Consider the following 19,735-nt stretch of genomic DNA (forward strand, 5'->3'; position numbering starts at 1 on the left):
CTCGTACCTGTTGTTTTGACCAAAGTCTATTCCTTTTTAAAAAAGGGGAAGAGGGGGAAGAGTATGCTATTAAACCATGTAAACGTTTTAAAAGGAAACACAAATAATTACTGCGATATATATGCCCATGATAAATAATTATTGAATTGAACTATTGAACGGGGGAGGGGGGGGGGTGATTTTTTTCTCTTGTTACAACACATTTCCCCCTAAATCGCGCACCTCTTGCTTTAATTACCACCCCCATGTGTTAAAGTACAACCTCCCGACGTACGTCGATCTTCGAAAAACATGGCGCTGAAAAGCAAGTGATGTTGCTGTACGATTGTAACGTGAACATGTGACCAGGAACAACACCGCACTGTTGGTTCAAACCAAGTAAAACTGGTAAATAACGTGTGATTTTCATCCTGATTATTAGTGTGGTCTACTCGTAGAAAATAGCAAAATATTGGATTTGTCATTAGTCGGTTCATGCTGTTTCATGATTGATGAGGCTTACCGGTATACCGTACCTCAAGTTAACTCCTGCGGCTGCGAACGCAGCGAAGTGCGATGTTCGTGCAGGCTTCACTCCACTTCACTACCGTACGATACCGCTACACTACACTCCACCTACCCGAGCGTAGCGGTAGCTGTAGACTGTAGTGAAGTGGAGGGGATAGGAGGAGCCTGCACGAACATCGCTGAGCCTGAGGTATGATGGGGTCAGGGGGGTGGGGGTACTCGACCAAAAAAGTAGTTATCATGGATGGTAGTATGGTACTAGTCAGTAGTACGGTACCGTAAGGGCACTAGTATGGCAGTGAGTCCAAACTTCGCGCGTGTCCAAACTTCGCGGACGGTCATTATCTCCAAAACTAGCCAATATCCTTAAAATCTGACATCATCAATGTGAAAAGCGACCTAAAATTACCCTTCGCTGAAAGTTTCTTTAGGATTAGTCCAATATTCATGAAAATATTGGCAAAAGATCGGCAAATTTGTCACCGTTAGCGCCCGTTTTGAAGAAAGCAACAAGCATCACGATATCACCATTTTACAAGCAGAAATCATAAAAAATGTGAGTTAAATGTGGTACTAACTGATTCCATAGCATTTTGCCATCAATCTGATATAAATATTTCACTTTTTGAGCTTGAGTGTTTGTTTAAATCTCCACAAAAGCTTTGGTGCGCGAAGTTAGGTCACACTTTTTCTGAACGGTTTCCAGCACAGCCCGCATTCGCCGATCGGAATAGAATTTTGAGATCGCTATACCGGCGAAACCCCGTGACCTACTTTACATTTTCGTCCATGATTTTATAGTTTACGATCTTGCCGTCAATGTGGTAACTATTTCTTGAATTGGTTTTGTATAAATTATCAATAATTTGTGGACAAAATTAAGCCTGGTGAATATTTTTGAAAAGTGCGCGAAGTTTGGACACCCCATCATAGTAGTAGTAGTATTCAACCCGGCATAATTCAAAGATTTTGACATATTTCCAAAAATATTTAGAAATATGGAAACTATCTTAATTTCATACCTTCATAACCTTGGCTCACTCACACAATCAGTTTTGTGAATTTGATGCGTACTGGTCACTGGATAGATTACGGGACAAGTTTTCTGTTTTTCAGTGTTTTATCTTCAACCTGGTGCACTATTTCTGTTATAATCTGCTGATTAACACTTCATAGTAAAGACTGGTCACGAAATATCTGCAGAAAAGTAAGCTAAAATTGTGATTTTCAATGAGATTTATGAAGTGAATTTGTGTTATCTGTACTACGATATACGTAAGCCCATATGCAACACGTTGTACGGTACGTTGCATTCACGGCTTAGTACAGTTCATGCCCGTTATAGCAACATGGGTGCATTTGCATATGAATGGTAAACATTTCGAACAAGTATGATGATGGTGTCTTGGAAGCGTCCATGGCCGTGGAGCTTACATATTGCATGTTTCATGCTCTACATTGGCTTGTCAATAACTATTTGCAATAATTCAGATGGATTTCTTGCTCCAAAACCTAAAGCTCGATACTCCAATCTCTACATCCAGAAAGGATACTTGAAATCTCGTATCCCATATTATAGTAACGCTATCGCTAGTCTCAACATTAGGATCATCTGCTGTGGTGACGTGAATCCTAATCCAGGCCCATGTGTTAGATCACGTCTCTGATAAAACTCAAATTCGATCAACTAGTAAGCAATTGAGTTGCATTCTGCTAAATGCCAGAAGTCTACGTCAGAAAGTACCCGAGTTCGAATCATATATTTGCACTTCCCGACCAGACATCATATGTATTAATGAAACATGGTTGAATGATGATGTTTACGATGCCTCCTTGGGTATTCCACAAGATTACCTTATATTTCGTCGTGATCGCCCTGATAATCGGCGTGGAGGTGGCGTCTTGCTTGCTATAAAGCAGTACCTGATACCGGAACGGAAGGTAAACAACAGCTGTCTTGAAATCATCTGGGCCTCCTTCAAGAATGGTTCTGACTCATGGCTGATTGGTGTATTATATAGACCTCCTAATAGCAACACATCTTATTGGGATAGGTTGCAAGCTGAATTAGATTTGATCAAACCTGATGATTATGATGGATGTCTCCTTCTAGGTGACTTCAATGTTGATATGTCGCCAAATGTTCATTCTTCAAATCGGATTCACTTGTCATCAATGATGAATGAGCTTGATCTGATTCAGATGGTTTCCTCTCCAACTAGATTGTCGAATGGATCTTCCACTGAGGGATCAATCATCGATCTTGTCTTCACCAACCGTCAATACGCTCTTCTGGATGTTAATACCATGGCTAATCATGTGGAGTCTGACCACCTAGCAGTAAGTGTTCGCCTGCGATCACCGAAGCCTGCTCCGACGCCTTCAGTTCTCCGATCGTTTCTTCATTTGAAACAGGCAGACTTTGGTCATCTTCGGCATACTCTACACCTATTACCATGGAATTCTCTATTGGATCCGGCTGACATTGAGGAAAGCTACGAACTATTTCTTGACCTGTTTCATGCTGCCGTCAATGATGCTATCCCACGTACCTTGAAGAAGAAGTCTAAATGTTCACCTTGGATCTCAACAGAACTAAAGAAACTTGTCTTGCTGAAACATTCTTTGTTTAGAAACGCTAGATGGTCTAAAAGACCTGACGATTGGACTGCTTACAAAGCTCTTAGAAATAAGGTAAAGAAAGAAACTAGGAAATCTTACTGGACTTATGTGAACTCTCTCTTTACTTGTAAAGATAACAGGCGTAAATTCTGGTCATTTATACGTAATAAAAAGCATGCTGTACCACCTCCTAAATTCAAGTTAAATGATATTAACATGTGTAAACCTTGTGACATTGCTAATGCTTTGTGTTGTGCAGAGTGCTTGAGAAGATGATCGTGAAGGCTATTGATAATCATGTCGAATCGTTTGGTCTCCTTAATAGAAACCAGCATGGTTTTACGAGAGGGAAGAGTTGTGTTACTCAGCTGGTGAATGTGCTCCATAGATGGGCGACTGTCTTGGATAAGAGATCCCCACCACGAATCGACGCAGTTTTTCTAGACATGTCGAAAGCTTTCGACAAAATGCCTCACAATGCTCTTCTTGCCAAGCTATCCTCTCAATTCAACATTCAGGGTAACCTGTGGAGATGGATTTGTTCTTTCCTTTCTAACCGCTATCAGTCTGTTCTCTTTCAGGGTTCAAGCTATTCAATCTCTTCATTAACGACATCTCCATCTCCCTTTCTTCTGAAGCTGTTCTCTTTGCAGATGATCTTCTCTTATTCCGTGTTATTTCTTCTGATGCTGACGAAACCATAGTCCAAAATGACTTAGATAGCTTGATACAGTGGACTGCCAGCAATGGTATGTCCTTTAATGCACACAAGACTAAAGTTATGCATGTGACCAGGAAGAAAAGAATCCAAACTCCTCATTACTATTTAGGAAACGCATGCATATCATCCGTATCTTCATTCTTGTACTTGGGTATTACAATTAGTTCAGACCTATCATGGAACCCACACATTGATTCAATTGTCTCTAGGTCGAACCGTCTGCTTGGTTTTATCCGAGTTGTTGCACGTGGTGCCTCTACCAATGCCATATTTGCATTATATAAAGCTCTCATCTTGCCAATCCTCGAATATGGCATTCCTGCCTGGCACCCGACGACCTTAACTCAATCTAGGAAAATTGAAAAGATTCAGTGAGCAGCAACCCGCTTAGCTCTCAAGCAGAGGCGAGGCGAAATGCCGTATGATGAAAGACTTCTGGCACTTAACTGGTCATCACTCACATCTCGTAGGGACTACTTGTTATGCTCATTTGCATACAAGTGCCTGTCGGGTTTATGTGACTGTGAATCTCTTCTTGAAAACATACTCATTAACCCCCGTCATATGGAAGTTCTTTCCTTTCGACATCTTTCTTCTAGGACACAATCCCTCTTCTGCACCCCCTCCAGAAGACTACCTCGACTGTGGGACACACTACCCAACGACATCAAGGATGTTGCTGTTCTTTCTCCTACTTTCCTCAGTTCTGTAAAGCAAGCAATTCTATTTCCTGATTAAGACCTTTATGCTTTTCTACTTTTCCTGCTTAATACAATGATTCTGGTTCTGCCTTGGAGACATTTTCTTTTCATTATCTCTGCCTCTCTCTCTCTCTCTCTCTCTCTCTTCTCCTTTTTACTTTGTATAAATTATATCTTTCTCTCCTATCAAAATTATGCAATTATACATTATGCACTTAATGCATGCTTTTCTCTAGATTTTATCTTGTATTTTATCTTGTAAATTATCTTAATTATTTTAAGGCTATAGTACAGTGATATTCTTATCCTTTCTCTTTATCTCCTCGATTCGTTAATCCAATGCTTTCTTATCCCAATTTCCTATCCTGATAAGTTTTATCATGTTATGTTTTTTCACTGTACATGTATCGTTATGATAAATCAAGTGATTATATCCTGAAAAAGTTTTCGATATTAATTACATTTTACTTTGGACTTTTACCCCCCTTATTTTTTCAGATCTCCAGTTACACCAGATCTGATAATCATATATATTATTTACAATTGCAAGTTTATTTAAAAATACCCCTTTCATTACTGTTCAGCACCGAGGTGTTATTTTTTACTATGTTATATTTTTCCAATTTTGCAGTGGTATTTTTTTATGCATCTCAATACTATCTAATTAATTATTTTGGCACCCTTTTCAGTATTCCCTTTTTAAACGTGCAATATTTTGTGTAATAGTATTTATATATTTTTATTTATGTCTTGGGAGCGGCATGTGTGGGGGCTCATGCCTTCGGGCAACAGTGATGAATTTCGCTTTTGTGCCCCCTGACCCACATGCCGTTCCCGCATTCTTTGCATGTTAATGTACTGTAAATTTTCTAATGTAATGTGTATGTACTTTTTTATATTGGTCAAATAAATAATAATAATAATAATAATAACAACATGCGAGGTTAGTAATACTAACCTCGCACAACGCATGTGGTTTCATAGTGGACTTTGACGTTTTCATTCATCACACGAATGTGAGGGAATGAAAAACGCCAAACATTTCAGTATTTCTCCACTATGGAATTTTTTTTTAATCATTTAAGTTTGTGTTAAAAATGAATTGGAAATTATTTATAAAAGTGTTTTTATCGCTTACCTCCAAGTCTCAACCAGGATACTCCGTTCGATCCGTCCTTAATACTGCGGTGGAAAGTACGCAAACAACAATCGAAAAGCAATTTTTCGTATCGAACATTCTCAATTCAAGTCGTCAGCGCATAATAGGAAATTGTACCAAAAATCAACAGGTTGCATCTCATGTATGTACTTATTGGTAAAGTACGCCATCTTTTGACAAGATGATGATGAAAGTGGATTGAACGAGCAAGAAAATAATGCTGATCGCCTAGAATGCAGCTAGCTTGCAACACCGTAAACAAAGGTACCGTACGGTAGGCACTAGGCAGTTTTAAAAGGACACTCATAAAATTACGTCACTCTCGCGATGAATATTCATTAGATCGTGGTCGTGCGTGTTCAATACAAACTCTCTGCATGCATGCACTCAGTGTGTATTGAACACGCACGACCACGATCTAATGAATATTCATCGGCGAGAGTGACATAATTTTACGAGTATCCTTTTAAACTTCGTTCTTAAGTGCCTACCGGCTTGTGAATATCGCGCGCCCTCTTTAGGCAAAAATTGATATCCACGCTGAGCAGAAGGTATCTACGTGAAGATCACGAAAAATGCTCTTATTTTGTTAAAAAAAACGGCAAAGAGAATTCAACAAACGATCCATATGGTTCGGTAAGTGTCATAGCGTAAATGTAATGCTTAGCTACGATGTAAAGTCAGTTATTTTAGTAAAAAGGGTGTGAAAGATTCGCGTGCACCAGGTGCATATGAATCCTTCACACACGAGACGATTTGAAACCATGAGTGACCTTGGCTTTGTTATTTCCAGGGTCATGAGGGTAATCTGTTGTCGATATTTTCTTTATCAATCTGTCGACTGTATGCGCGTAGGATCGAATTATGCGCCGATGGCCTTTTGCACTGAATTGCACTAGTATTCAACCTAGTGAGGATAGATAGCAAATCTCAGAAGGGTTTATATTGGTAAATTAGATCTAGATCTATGTAAGTCTCTGGCTTTGATTAATTCCCTGTTTGGTCTCATCTCAAATGGTCTAGTCCATAGTCGGATGGGACAAGGGCAGATTGAGAGACAGGACCATCTTTCATCGCTAGGTTGAATACTAGTGCAAAAAACCGTCGCCGTATAATTCAATCGCCCGCGCGCACAGTCGACTGGTTGGAGAAAAAAATAACGGAAAAAGAATAACCAACATTTGCTCTTAGAAATATTATAAGACGGGTCTGAAATTCAGGTAAATTCTATGTTTCTATATATTTGAGGAAACTCTCCAAACAGGTTGAATACTAGTGCCCTTACGGTAGTAGGAATGTGCCGCGGGCGCGACAAAAAATGGGGGCCTAGCCCTAGATCTAGGCCTAGTTGGAATTGGAGCGGGCTTATTCATTGCAAAAAAAGGAACTGTTCTCGGAACGGGCGTCGTTAGGAACTAAAATTAAATTTAAAATGTTTGTGAAAACGGGTGTCCTGACCTTGAACGGGTCGCCTGAGTCTGCACATGCCATGATGAGTGCGTATTCATCCCTAAATACATGTATACCCAGTTGTGTATCCGGACGGGTTGTGTGTCCGGACGATCAATTTTAGAATGTCGTTTGGAAAAATTTACCAGCGAAGTTTCATCAATTTTTAGTACAAAATGTTAGGAAATATTATAAAGAACAAAATAGAAAATGATTACAAGTAATGAATTCATATTTTTAGTGTAATCCACAGACAAAGAAGGCTTCAAAAAGATAAGTGTCCGGCCCCCCATCCTATATCTGGCCATGGGCATGGAATGGGCATACGTGCATGAAGCTAGCCCGGCTGCACGGGCGCCGGTTGCGCTAGCGGAGAGGCGATGGTTGGACAGAGCTTTGTGGTTGCTTTTCACTGAAAATGCGGCTCATTGTAGCAGATCAATATGGCCGGAACGGCGTAACGGAAAATGTGCGAAGCTTTGGAGCAGATTTCTTTCTTTTTCCTCGATAAGTAGAAAATGCTTTGCTTTCGAGCGGCTTTAACTTTGTTCTTTTTCTCAAATAGACAAAAATGCTATGTCTTGGAATGGAAATTTGAGTGTAGAAATGGGGATCCCCTCCTGAGTGCCCCCCCCCCCCGGGATGTGGTGACCAAATTTTGATGTTCATAAATATATATTCATTTTGATGTTCGGCAATATATATCATATATATTCATGGTAGTAAAGTCTTCACTTTTATCATCAAAATATATACATGTATATATATGTATATGATATATATTGCTGAATCATAAAATGCCTAAAAAGATACCTATTCATGAGCATAAAGTTTTAATCTTTTGTTTGTAAACTGATTAAGCTTAATTTCTTTTCATGTGTTTGCATGCTGTAACTTAAGATTGGAAGAAATCATGTAACTGGTGAACACTTTACTAACATGAATATCAGTGTGTGGGACTAGAGTGAAATTTCATGGTATCTTTGGAAGAGTTTTTAAAGGTGAAGAAATAAAATATCATCATTGATTTTAACATATTTTGTCAATATCATACCAATAATTAACATACACGAAAATCAAGTAAAAAAATTATTTGTCCGGGGGTCAAAATCAAGGTCAAAGTTAAGGTCAAAGGTCATGACCTTATAAATTGCTCCAATACATTATTTGATGCATGTTTTGGATTTTGGATTCCTCTCTGAATTTCCTATCAAATGGTACCAGTTTCATGAAAATTGGTCAACACGTAACGACGCATTGAAAGTTGAAGGTCACGCCCATTTTTGTCAAAACAAGGAGAAAAGGACGGGCCGTAGCGCGAGAACCGACGGACCGATTGGACTAATTTTTTTGTTTTGTGCTTGGGCCATGGTGAATTTTATGTATACCAAATTACAACGAATTCCGAGATGGTCGGGTGCAAAATTGCACATTCATTGGGTGAATTGGCATGGAATGACCCTTCAGTGGAACAACCAATATAATAGAGATGGAAGCCTTTGGTCTAGGCGATGCCATAAAATTTTTGATAAAATGCGTAAATTCCATTGGAAACGTGTAATGTAGCAGAGCGATAGAACATTTTGACTCAATGACTGAGCGCAATTTCAATGTGCGCGGTCAGTCAAACTGTCGTATTGGCCATCTGTACTGCATTGACTTAGCACGTGAAAAGTGATACGTTTTGATTGACTGCGCGCATTGAAATTGTGGTCAGGGATGTTGTATTCCTATGATGGCATTTTTGTACAGGGGAAATCTAAACCGAAATAACCAGCATAGAGCTCTTTTGCAATTTTTTCTCTGATCCTTGGTTTTGTGTAAAAATAAAGATACCATAGTCAAGCAATTGTCTTGTTCTTTCCAAACATGTATTCATGATAGGACTATTTGGGGATTGTTTCATATTTGCGCAGATCTCGATTTATAGTCCTATCATGAATATTCTTATTTTTGAGCTGCGATTTCTGCACATGTGCAATTTGCATTTGCAATGTTTTGGAATCGGCAGTGAATTAATACGTGTGAGGAAACCGATACTGGCTCTAAATCACCAATTTTTAGACTAACCAGAGGATGGATATGGAGTGAAACTACATGTAGAATGAAAAGTAAGAATATTAGTTTTGTTTTTAAGGTCGTTTGCATGAGTTTTATATTTCCCCCCCATAAAATCCCACCTTTGTCACTCGGAGTATCGGTGGAGCCTACACGAACATCTCTTGATGCACTTGTTCACTGCAACCATCCTGCCTGTGGGGAATCTACAGGTAGGACTATGGTATGCCAATGTTGTACATAACACACACTTTGAAAAATCATTAAAATATCACTTTTGGGACCAAATTACTAATTTCCATACAGTTGCAATTTATTTTTCATTAGTAACTTGGGAATACTTTTTGTATTCACCAGAGCACTCAAAAACTTGAATTTTGGGCATATTTTGTGTACGCCCTCTATTGGTGGAAAGTAAGATGGCAAGAAAATTTTCATTTTTCAATCTCTATTTTCATTTAAGAAAAAAATAATTTAAAGAATCAAATTTACATAAGTGCCAAGTTATATGTTGAATAGCTGTTATGAAAAATGACAGTGTCTCATATAAAAAGAGGAATTAAGCCAAACATTGCCACACATGGGGATGTAACTGAGAACGGTTACACTTCGTAATTCCAAGGTTCTTTATTCCGAAGGTTCGTAATTCCGAAACACGTAAATTGCCTATACCTCGATGTTCGTTAATCCGAAAACGAAAAAGGGTTCGTTAATCCGAACATTTGTGGCATTATTCCGACGGTTCGTTATTCCGAAGGTTCGATAATCCGAAAACGAAATAAGGTTCGTTGTTCCGAAGGTTCGATAATCCGAAAACGAAATAAGGTTCGTTGTTCCGAAGGTCCGTTAATCCGAAAACGAAATAAGGTTCGTTGTTCCGAAGGTTCGTTAATCCGAAAACGAAATAAGGTTCGTTGTTCCGAAGGTTCGTTAATCCGAAAACGAAATAAGGTTCGTTGTTCCGAAGGTTCGTTAATCCGAAAACGAAATAAGGTTCGTTTTTCCGAAGGTTCGTTAATCCGAAAACGAAATAAGGTTCGTTAATCCGAAAACGAAATAAGGTTCGTTAATCCGAAAACAAAATAAGGTTCGTTAATCCGAAAAATGAAAACCGGGAAAGCAGAGGCAAGGGGGATGGGGGCGGGGGACACTGTTGCCGTTCAATTGTTATGAGGATGGGAAGGCAAGGGCGGCCAAACGAATTTTCGTTTGGGGGGTAAAGCCAAAAAATGAAACTCATACGTCAAAATGGACACTTTGGTGATATTTTCCCCTTAAGATTATCATCTGCTTGAAGTCATTATGTGTTTGATAGTGATTAAGTAGAGAAAAACCTTTTTTGAAGTGATTTCTTATTATGGCAAAACGTATATTTAGGCTTTATTTTTCGGGAGAGAGTGTAATGAGCGAGCGGCTTGGTAAAACAAATTCAAAGGTGAAGTTGTAAAACGTTTTGGGGGTCAATTATTCTTAAAATGGCATAATTGCGAGGTGTTGCGAGCGTGAATCACAAGCTAAAACTTTAGGGTATTTCAATAAAATAAAAATCCGAGCAGATTTCTGCTGTCATTAAAAAGATGTGCATCTAACTAAAAAATTAACACGAGCGCAAAACGCAGCTTAAACATACTGACAAGAAAAGGAACCTGTTAAAGAAAGCATTTAGTGACCTCTTTAGGATGCATATTTCACCAATCGAATGAGAGTGCGAAGCGCAAGCTGAAAATGTGCAATATTCCAGCCTGAAAACTTAACTTGTATACTTTAAAAAGAGTATTTTATTTCGAAAAAAACACGAAAAACGGCATATTTATTTTTGAAAAAGGAACTTTCCCATTTTGGAAAATATTCATTTCCCTGTTTTTTATTTCATTTTGGGGGTGCAAGTACCCCCTCCCTCCCGGCGGATCCAACTTTCGTCAAATAGGGGGGGGCAATATTTTTTTCAGCCACATTTTCCTCGATCGGCAGCTTAAAGTTGATTTTTGTTTGTTTCTTTGAAAGGGTAGTCCTAACAGTCAATAATTAGCTTTATACTTATAAAATAAAGTAAATATGTAATAACATGATAAACCCTTTTTAAATAATGCGAGCGCGAGCTATATATTTTGTTTAAATATGATGGGCAATATGTTTGTGATCTTCAAAACGAAATGCCTATGTAACTAACTTTAGATAATAACTGCGAGCAAGATCGCAAACAGAAATTTTAAATATATAAGCTCTGACCTGATCTAAAGGGGACATTTAAAGAACTTTTTGCAGTTAGCCATGAAGAAGATGCGTGTTTCAACCAGTGGCGGCGGAATATATTTTCCTGGGGGGGGGGGGGCAAAGCCAAAAAAGGGCCAATAGGGGCAATTTGGTGCAAACGTATATTTTCACCATGAGATTATCATCTGTGTAAAGAGGTTGTGTGTTTTGTAGTAATTGAATTGAGCAAAAAAATTTAAGTGATCACTGATTGATAAATTAAATAAATTTACGTTTCATTTCTGCGAGCGTAGCGAGCAAGCGGTTTGGGGGAAAGAAATCAAATCTGAAGATGTAAAATTCGCCTTTTTGGTCAATTACTGTTAAAAGGGCATCCTTGTGAGATGTTGCGAGCGAATCACGTGCTCAAACTTTTGGAAATTTCATGTAGGCCTAGAATGATATAGATATTATTTACCCAGGGAAGCCACTTCAGTTCTGAAAACTGTTCTCCCAGCTATTATTTTTTTTACAAGAATGCTTAGAATGTCCAGTTTTCAGGTTGGAAATCGGAAAATTTTGGCTCACGTTTCTCGCTCGCATCAAGTATTGTTTATTGAGGAACTCATTCTATTCCTGGTTACAAAAAAATATAAAATGTCCAGTTTTCAGGTGGAATATCACAAATTTTAAGCTTGCGGTTCGCGCTCTCATTATTTAGTTCGTGAGATATATATTCTATTCATGAGTCACTAAATGCAGTCCTTAAAACAGGTCGGTATATAAACAAATTACAGCTCACCCTCGAGTTAGAAATTTCTTTAGAAAGATACACATCTTTCTCACGATTAAAAAAACTGTTCAGAATGTTTAAGTTCACGTCTTGTTACATGAAATGTCTACTAGTTTGAGCTTGCGATTCGCGCTTTCAACATCTCACAAGGATCATTATTATAGTATTATTTTTATTACCAGCAGAAGCTGTTATTAAAAATGACATCCCCTCCAATACAAATCCTATTATCTAGAGGTTACTCGCACGCGACCAACACACTTGATCCCCTGCATCTTTAAACCATTTGCTTAGGCAGCAATTGCTCAGATAAAATCGAAATTAGCCTATGCTTGATCAGGGCGCCTATTCTTAATGAAATACATGCTTTTGGCCACAACACATGCATGTATCATCGATCGTCATTGCATAATATCGTGTAATCTTGTAATGACAACACCGTTTTTGTTACCAAAATGAATAATTTTTCATTTTCGGAAATACGAACCTTATTTAATTTTCGGATTAACGAACCTTATTTCGTTTTCGGATTAACGAACCTTATTTCGTTTTCGGATTAACGAACCTTATTTCGTTTTCGGATTAACGAACCTTATTTCGTTTTCGGATTAACGAACCTTATTTCGTTTTCGGATTGACTAACCTTCGGAATTACGAACCTCATTTTGTTTTCGGATTAACGAACCTTCGGAATTACGAACCTTATTTCGTTTTCGGAATAACGAACCTTCGGAATGACAAACCTTATTTCGTTTTCGGATTGACGAACCTTCGGAATTACAAACCTTATTTCGTTTTCGGATTGACGAACCTTCGGAATTACGAACCTTCGGAAATATGACTCTTAGGAAATACGAACCTTCGGAATAACCAAACCTTCGGAATTACGAAGCTTCGGAATTACGAATGTACGCGCTGAGAACAAGGTTATATCATAACCTTGTTCATTGAATGAGTGACTTGAGGTATGAGTAAACCTACAATGTATTGTCACTGCACTGAGTAGCAGTCGGCCTTCTGCTGAGTAGGTGTAGCGGGAATTAAGTGTAGTGGAGCCTACACGAACCATTGCCTGAAGTAGATCATGATCGGGGGGGGGGGGCACTCAAATTATATTTTGATGGGGATTTGCCTCACAAAACACTAAAAATGGGGTCTAAGGAATGGACCACAAGGGTAAAATATGGGGTCTTTCTTGCTAACTAAACAGATGCGCAAAGCCAATATTGGAGACTCTCTCCAATAATATGGGAAACAATCTCCCATATTGGAGACTTGCTTTATTTGGCCTTTGCAAAAGGACAAAAGAAACACCAACTAGAACATGCTTTTTTTCCATCCAAAATTTTGTCTCACTGAGTCTGAGGTCAGTAGCCCATTTGTTTAATAATGTGTGAATGACAACAAAAATCCGTATTAAAACAAAAGTAGATGGTGAACTTTAAAAGTAGACCGTGATAAGGGTATGTTTTGATGAGGGATCTGCTTATCACATTTCCATTTGCCACAAAGGCACTCATTCATTGAACAAGGTTATATATGATATAATATTGTTCTTTGTTACTACTCCATGTGTAGCAAAATAAGGTTGGCAATGTTTGGCTTATTTTCTCTTTTTCTTTGAGACAAATGCTTGATTTTTTTTACACTGTCTGTTTCCATTACAGCTATTCATCATATAACTTGGCTCCTTAGTAAATGATAAGGAATTGGGATAATATTAGTTGATATTCCGTTTATTCACATGGTATGCATGGAAAGTGACATGGTATTTTGAGAAGGCTTTTCACTTTTTTCATGAAAGGGGAAGTTCACCCTGACAAAAAGTTTATTGTAAAAATAGCAGAAAAACAAAAAATATTTCTGATGGTTTGCAAAAAATCCATCGAAGAATTAAAAAGTTATTAGAATTTTGATTTGTGACGTCATATGCAAGCAGCATTCCCATATAGCGAATGGTAAAATATCAATGAAATATTACATGAAATATCATTTTCTCAGAAATGGTTTTAACTGAACCGTTTGTATATCAATAGACAAAATCATTTCACACCCGATTGTGAATAGAAAACAAAAATAAGTCCTCAGGAACCATTAAAAATGAAATTCTTGCATTGTATATTAGTATGGGGCAGCTGTTTGTTTATGACGTCACAAATCCAAAACTTAAAATTTTAATAACTTTCTTAATCTTTAACAAATTTTCCTCAAAGCTTCGCCAATATTTTTAATAATTTTAATGCTATTTTTACAACAAACTTTTGTTCAGGGTGAACTTCCCCTTTGAATATAAAGTGGTACTCCTGCCAAATCTTATAACCCCAAAGGCAGCAAAGGACTGAAATATTTTTGGTTTGATATGGAAGCTTGAAAGTGCCATCGAGATGTTGAGATAATTATCTCGGGAAGTCGACATTTTGATAGCAAAAGATAAGATGACGAGATCCCAGATCTCATCATGTCGACATCTTTTAGAAGAGATGATGAGATGACAAGATCCCGGATCTCGTCATGTCGTCATCTTTTAGAAGAGATGATGAGATGACAAGATCCCGGATCACATCATGTCAACATCGTATAGAAGAGATGATGAGATGACAAGATCCAGGATCTCATCATGTTGACATCTTTTAGAAGAGATGATGAGATGACAAGATCCTGGATCTCATCATGATGACATCTTTTGGAAGAGATGATGAGATGACAAGATCCCGGATCTCATCATGTCAACATCTTTAAGAAGAGATGATGAGATGACAAGATCCTGGGGTGGTATTCTGTAACTTTGTCATAACTTTTGTCATAAATTTTGTCATTTCTCTTCGAGATGTGACACCGCTATGATTGTCACAAATCGGTATTCTGAACATTGTCTTTTCCCTGTCATATCTCTCAAAGTTCCCACCCATCTTTTCGGAAGCGAACCAATCAAAATCATCGTTAGTTCCCAGTTGGAGCCCTTCTAGCCAATAGGAAAGCCCCGTGGCAGGTAGGGCGTATCCCCAAAACAGTTGCTGGCATCGCGCAACTACGCGTATATTGATGCGCTTAATTACAAAGAGAGACAGGGAGCTGTGAAGAATTTTAGAGGAGAGGTAGAAAAGTAAGGAAAACAGAGAAAAAAAAGGAGGAATAAATATGTAGGGCCTAACTAATTGTAGCATGAAAAAATGATTTTGAAAATTGTCATGGAAGATGAGTGAAACTAATACCACAATCTAATCTAAATAATATAATTATTTGCTTGACATTCAGTCGGCAGGGTATCGGGATATTTGATACTAAAAGATATGACAAAATTTATGACTGCTACCCCCCTGTCATATCTTTTGCTTGTATAAAAGGATTACGCGCATTTAAAGCCGCGTATTTTTGCTGCGCGCTAAAGAGAAGAGACAAAATTTATGACAATTTTTGTGACAAAAGTTATGACATCCACCAGAATACCGATTTTGTCATATCTCTGAGATAAGATAAAATATGGAGAAAAGACAATGTTCAGAATACCGCCCCTGGATCTCATCATGTCGTCATCTTTTAGAAGAGATGATGAGATGACAAGATCCCGGATCACATCATGTCAACATCGTATAGAAGAGATGATGAGATGACAAGATCCAGGATCTCATCATGTCAACATTGTGTAGAAGAGATGATGAGATGACAAGATCCAGGATCTCATCATGTCAACATCTTGTAGAAGAGATGATCAGATGACAAGATCTTCGATCCATGATCATGTCATCTAATCATCTCTTCTTAAAGATGTAGACATGACGAGATCCAAGATCTTGTCATCTCATCATCTCTTCTAAAAGATGTTAACATGATGAGATCCGGGATCTTGTCATCTCATCATCTCTTCTACAAGATGTCAACATGATGAGATCCAGGATCTTGTCATCTCATCATCTCTTCTTAAAGATGTTGACATGATGAGATCCGGGATCTTGTCATCTCATCATCTCTTCTACAAGATGTCAACATGATGAGATCCAGGATCTTGTCATCTCATCATCTCTTCTACAAGATGTCAACATGATGAGATCCGGGATCTTGTCATCTCATCATCTCTTCTAAAAGATGTCGACATGATGAGATCTGGGATCTCGTCATCTTATCTTTTGCTATCAAGATGTCGACTTCCCGAGATAATTTTCTCAACATCTAGGTGGCACTTTTAAGCTTCCATAGTTTGAAGTTTCTTGAACTAATTGTCTATGCACTTATGAAAACTGAAAATTTCACCATTTGGTAAAAAGCACTCATTGCCTTTACTATTCATTTCTTACAGTACCATGGTGTTTATGAGCTTTCCTCTCCATTTCATTCATCCTTTCAACAATACTAAATCATTATGGCAATTAACCCTCTATTTTCTGGACCTGGTCAGAGTAAGAATCCATTCCCCTTGTTCACTTCTTCAAAGAACAGATCAAGTTTACCAATGGCATTCCCTGCCCCAAAGAAGAAAGCAAGAATAAGCATGGAAAGTGGATCATCTGAAGTTGATCCATTCAAAGATTTTGAGGATGAGGAAAGTTTCACAGCAGATGACCTGGAGCAAATTGACATTATCGAATCCCAAGCCATGAGCCAAATACCCAAGGAAGACTCCTCCCTTGCAACAACATCCACCAAACCACATGTAAATGGGGCAAATGTGGCACCCAACTTTTCATTCAAGCCTCTAACTTCCAGGTCGCCAAATGTTCCTAGAAAGTCAAGTGCCAATTTCCAACAGAAAACTTTCAACAGGCCTCCTTCGATATCTAGCCATGGACAAACCAAAAGACAGACAAACATCACCGTGCCTGTTGCCGGACTAAGTTCCTCTAAAATCTATACCGGGTATCTGCCCCCTTCTCAGGACAAGATGAGAAGTTCACCTCCATTCATATCCTCTCAGAATAGATTCAAGAAAGGAGTGGAGGCTCAACCCACCTGTAAAAACCCTCGCCTTCAGCAATCTAATGTGAGCCTACCACTTCACAAGAAAGAATCTCCACAATCTCAGGGATTTGGGGTATCTCACACTCTGCTGCCTCCAGACTCTGATCATCAGCAGCCAACCTGCAAACCATTCCAGAATGCTGTTCCTGCTAAAGAGTTACGTCACAGTCTTTCAGCCCAGACAATAGCTCAAGGAGGGGCACAGACCAAGAGCCTTACTCCTCCAAAAGGATGCACTTCTTCAGGTACACCAAGTCTTCCCATACAAGGCAATTCAGGAGATGCACAGAGGTTAGCTCAAGAGTTGGAAAGAATGAAGGAAGAGGCAAGTAAAATCAAGATTTGAGACCTATAGCATTTAACCTAATATCCAAACTACCTATTTATACTTTACATAGTCTTATTGAAATATTATGCAAGATGGTGGCACAGGGCATCATGTTGTATACAACCAAAGATATTTCTATGAATCTGATGGGTATTTTTTCTTTATGATATTGTTCAAAATAGCGTTATTCAAATGTTTATTTTCTAGGAATGAAAAGATTTGTTTAGAATTTAATATGAGATATATGGTCCTGAACGTATAAAAAAATATAAGTGTGCTGTGTAATTGTAGATAATTTATAGGCAGTTTGCTCTAATGTCAGTGTCCATTATCCTAATAATGGTTTCCAAAATTTGTTTTTACTCTTCCCATATGAAGTAGCCCCAAATAGGGAATTGATATATGTGAAACCTATTTTTGTTCTCTTTTTTTCTTTATTCCTCAGAAAGGGAAATAACAGATTTTTGTTGGGTCATTTTTTTTTGCACCTTTTAGCTAGAAACTTTGAAATCGGAAAGATTTTCCAAAGATGGTGAGATTCAAGTCTTGAGGCAGAACCTTGGAAAATACAAAGCTGAAGTCAGTAGGTTGAAAATAGAGAGAGTTGAAAATGAGGAGAAGCTAAGGAGGGAGCAGACAGAGAATGATAAAAAGTTGACTAAAGAGGTATGTTTTTCACAAGACATAGATTTCATTACAAGGAAAAATAATTTTTCCTTGAATTAACTTTTATTTCAGTTAGCTGTAAAATTTATTATCAAAAACATTTTTTTTCTGATAGACTTTGATATCATTTATATTGCTTTCAAATGTATGCAGCATGGACCTGATTAAAAATATATATTTTTTTTATCTGAATAGTGCAATTGCTTTATTAGACAAAATGTGTATTTATTTTTCTGTAGCAATATTTAATTGACATTGTGATTCAAATGATTTGGTTTTGTTTATAAAAGTGGTATGGTAATTTCCCTTATATTTGAGCCTGATGATCCTGTATGCTATAAAGGCCCTTGAAATGAAAAGAAGAAACCCTTAATATCAAAGGCAACTTTTGTGCTTAATAAGGCCATTTAATGAGAAAAAGTTTGTTATTTCCACAATCTTGAAAATTCACCTGTTTCGTAAGCTCTCGGTTGCGAGACTGCAAGCTTTTCCAAACATTTGTCATAGCTTGCGTGGTTGCTGGGGCAGCATAATGAAGCATTAGAATGAGATCGTACATGGAGGATAGATTGTATTGTTCATTACCAGTTAAGACGAAGGTCTGACAAAGCTTGCAGCTTTGCAAGCGAGAGCTTACCAATCAGGAGATGAATTTTCATGATTGTGGAATAAAGAACATTTTTCTCTTGTCTACACATCAATCAGATGAATCTTTTCAGAAAACCATTTGAATGGATTTATTTTGATAACTTGTTTTCATTTTGAATCTGTGATATGAAATCCTGTTTATTTATCAATCTGTCAGAACTCAGAAGAGCTTTACATACCACCAACATACAAATTCAGCAACCAATTTTCTGAATCCTTGATGATATTTCAAATGAAATAAATGATGCAATGGATTTGAATTTCATATAGGCAGAGAGTCTAAAAACACAACTTCAGTTCAAGGAGAGGGAGTTGGCAGAAGCTCAGAATTCATTTCGCAGTCTAGAGCAGCGCCTTCAAACCAATAACAATATCACAAGCAAGCACCCTGTTACTCCACCTCGTAACAGCCCCCATTTAAAGAGATCCTTGATGATGGAAAGAGAGCAGGCCTCTTGTACTACACCTCAACAAGAAGGGGGATTCCCCACCAGGGAGAGTTTCATGCAGACAAACCCTGCTCTGGGCTCACCAGCCAAGGTCAAGATGAGGCTTGTCGAAGAAGGTTGCACAAGCAAGGGGAATCTACGCAGCCCCAAACGTGTTGCAAGCAGAAGTCCAGGTATATGTGCTTGGAAGTTTTGAAATCATTAAGTAATTGAAATTCAGTTTTTAACGTCTTTTTCAATTTTCACATTTTTTTATTGACAGAATATTAACAGATTTTGTTAATGCCAATTTCATTACAAAACCTGAGCCATGAAATATTAGCCAATAGAAAATAAAAAATAAACTAAGATTAGGAAATTTGCAAGTATATTATGTATAGATGATAGCCCATTTTGGATATAACACTGACCCTACAGTGACTAGTGACTGGCAGGTGCACAAAATTGTAACGTTAATAGATTATGTGTGTATGTGTCCCATTGCTACT

The 19,735-nt window shown here is 38.0% G+C and overlaps 1 protein-coding gene across 4 annotated transcripts in view; it reads left to right on the forward strand.

The window, feature by feature from the left end:
- The first annotated feature begins 271 nt into the window (after positions 1 to 271).
- Positions 272 to 19,735, forward strand: part of LOC121410283 (ATR-interacting protein-like) — a 31,831-nt gene continuing 12,367 nt past the window's right edge. For 2 of the 4 annotated variants that reach the window (XM_041602266.1, XM_041602270.1), the window contains exons 1-4: positions 272 to 387; positions 16,638 to 17,481; positions 17,980 to 18,150; positions 19,069 to 19,420. In XM_041602266.1, coding sequence (XP_041458200.1) covers positions 16,651 to 17,481; positions 17,980 to 18,150; positions 19,069 to 19,420 — 1,354 coding nt within the window. In that variant the 5' untranslated portion in view covers positions 272 to 387; positions 16,638 to 16,650. Of the gene's footprint in view, positions 388 to 564; positions 698 to 16,632; positions 17,482 to 17,979; positions 18,151 to 19,068; positions 19,421 to 19,735 lie in introns of those variants that run through there. The other 2 variants (XM_041602267.1, XM_041602268.1) reach the window with 2 other exon arrangements.

The sequence above is a fragment of the Lytechinus variegatus genome, chromosome 3 (assembly GCF_018143015.1).
Source record: "Lytechinus variegatus isolate NC3 chromosome 3, Lvar_3.0, whole genome shotgun sequence".
NCBI classification, from domain to species: Eukaryota; Metazoa; Echinodermata; class Echinoidea; order Temnopleuroida; family Toxopneustidae; genus Lytechinus; species Lytechinus variegatus.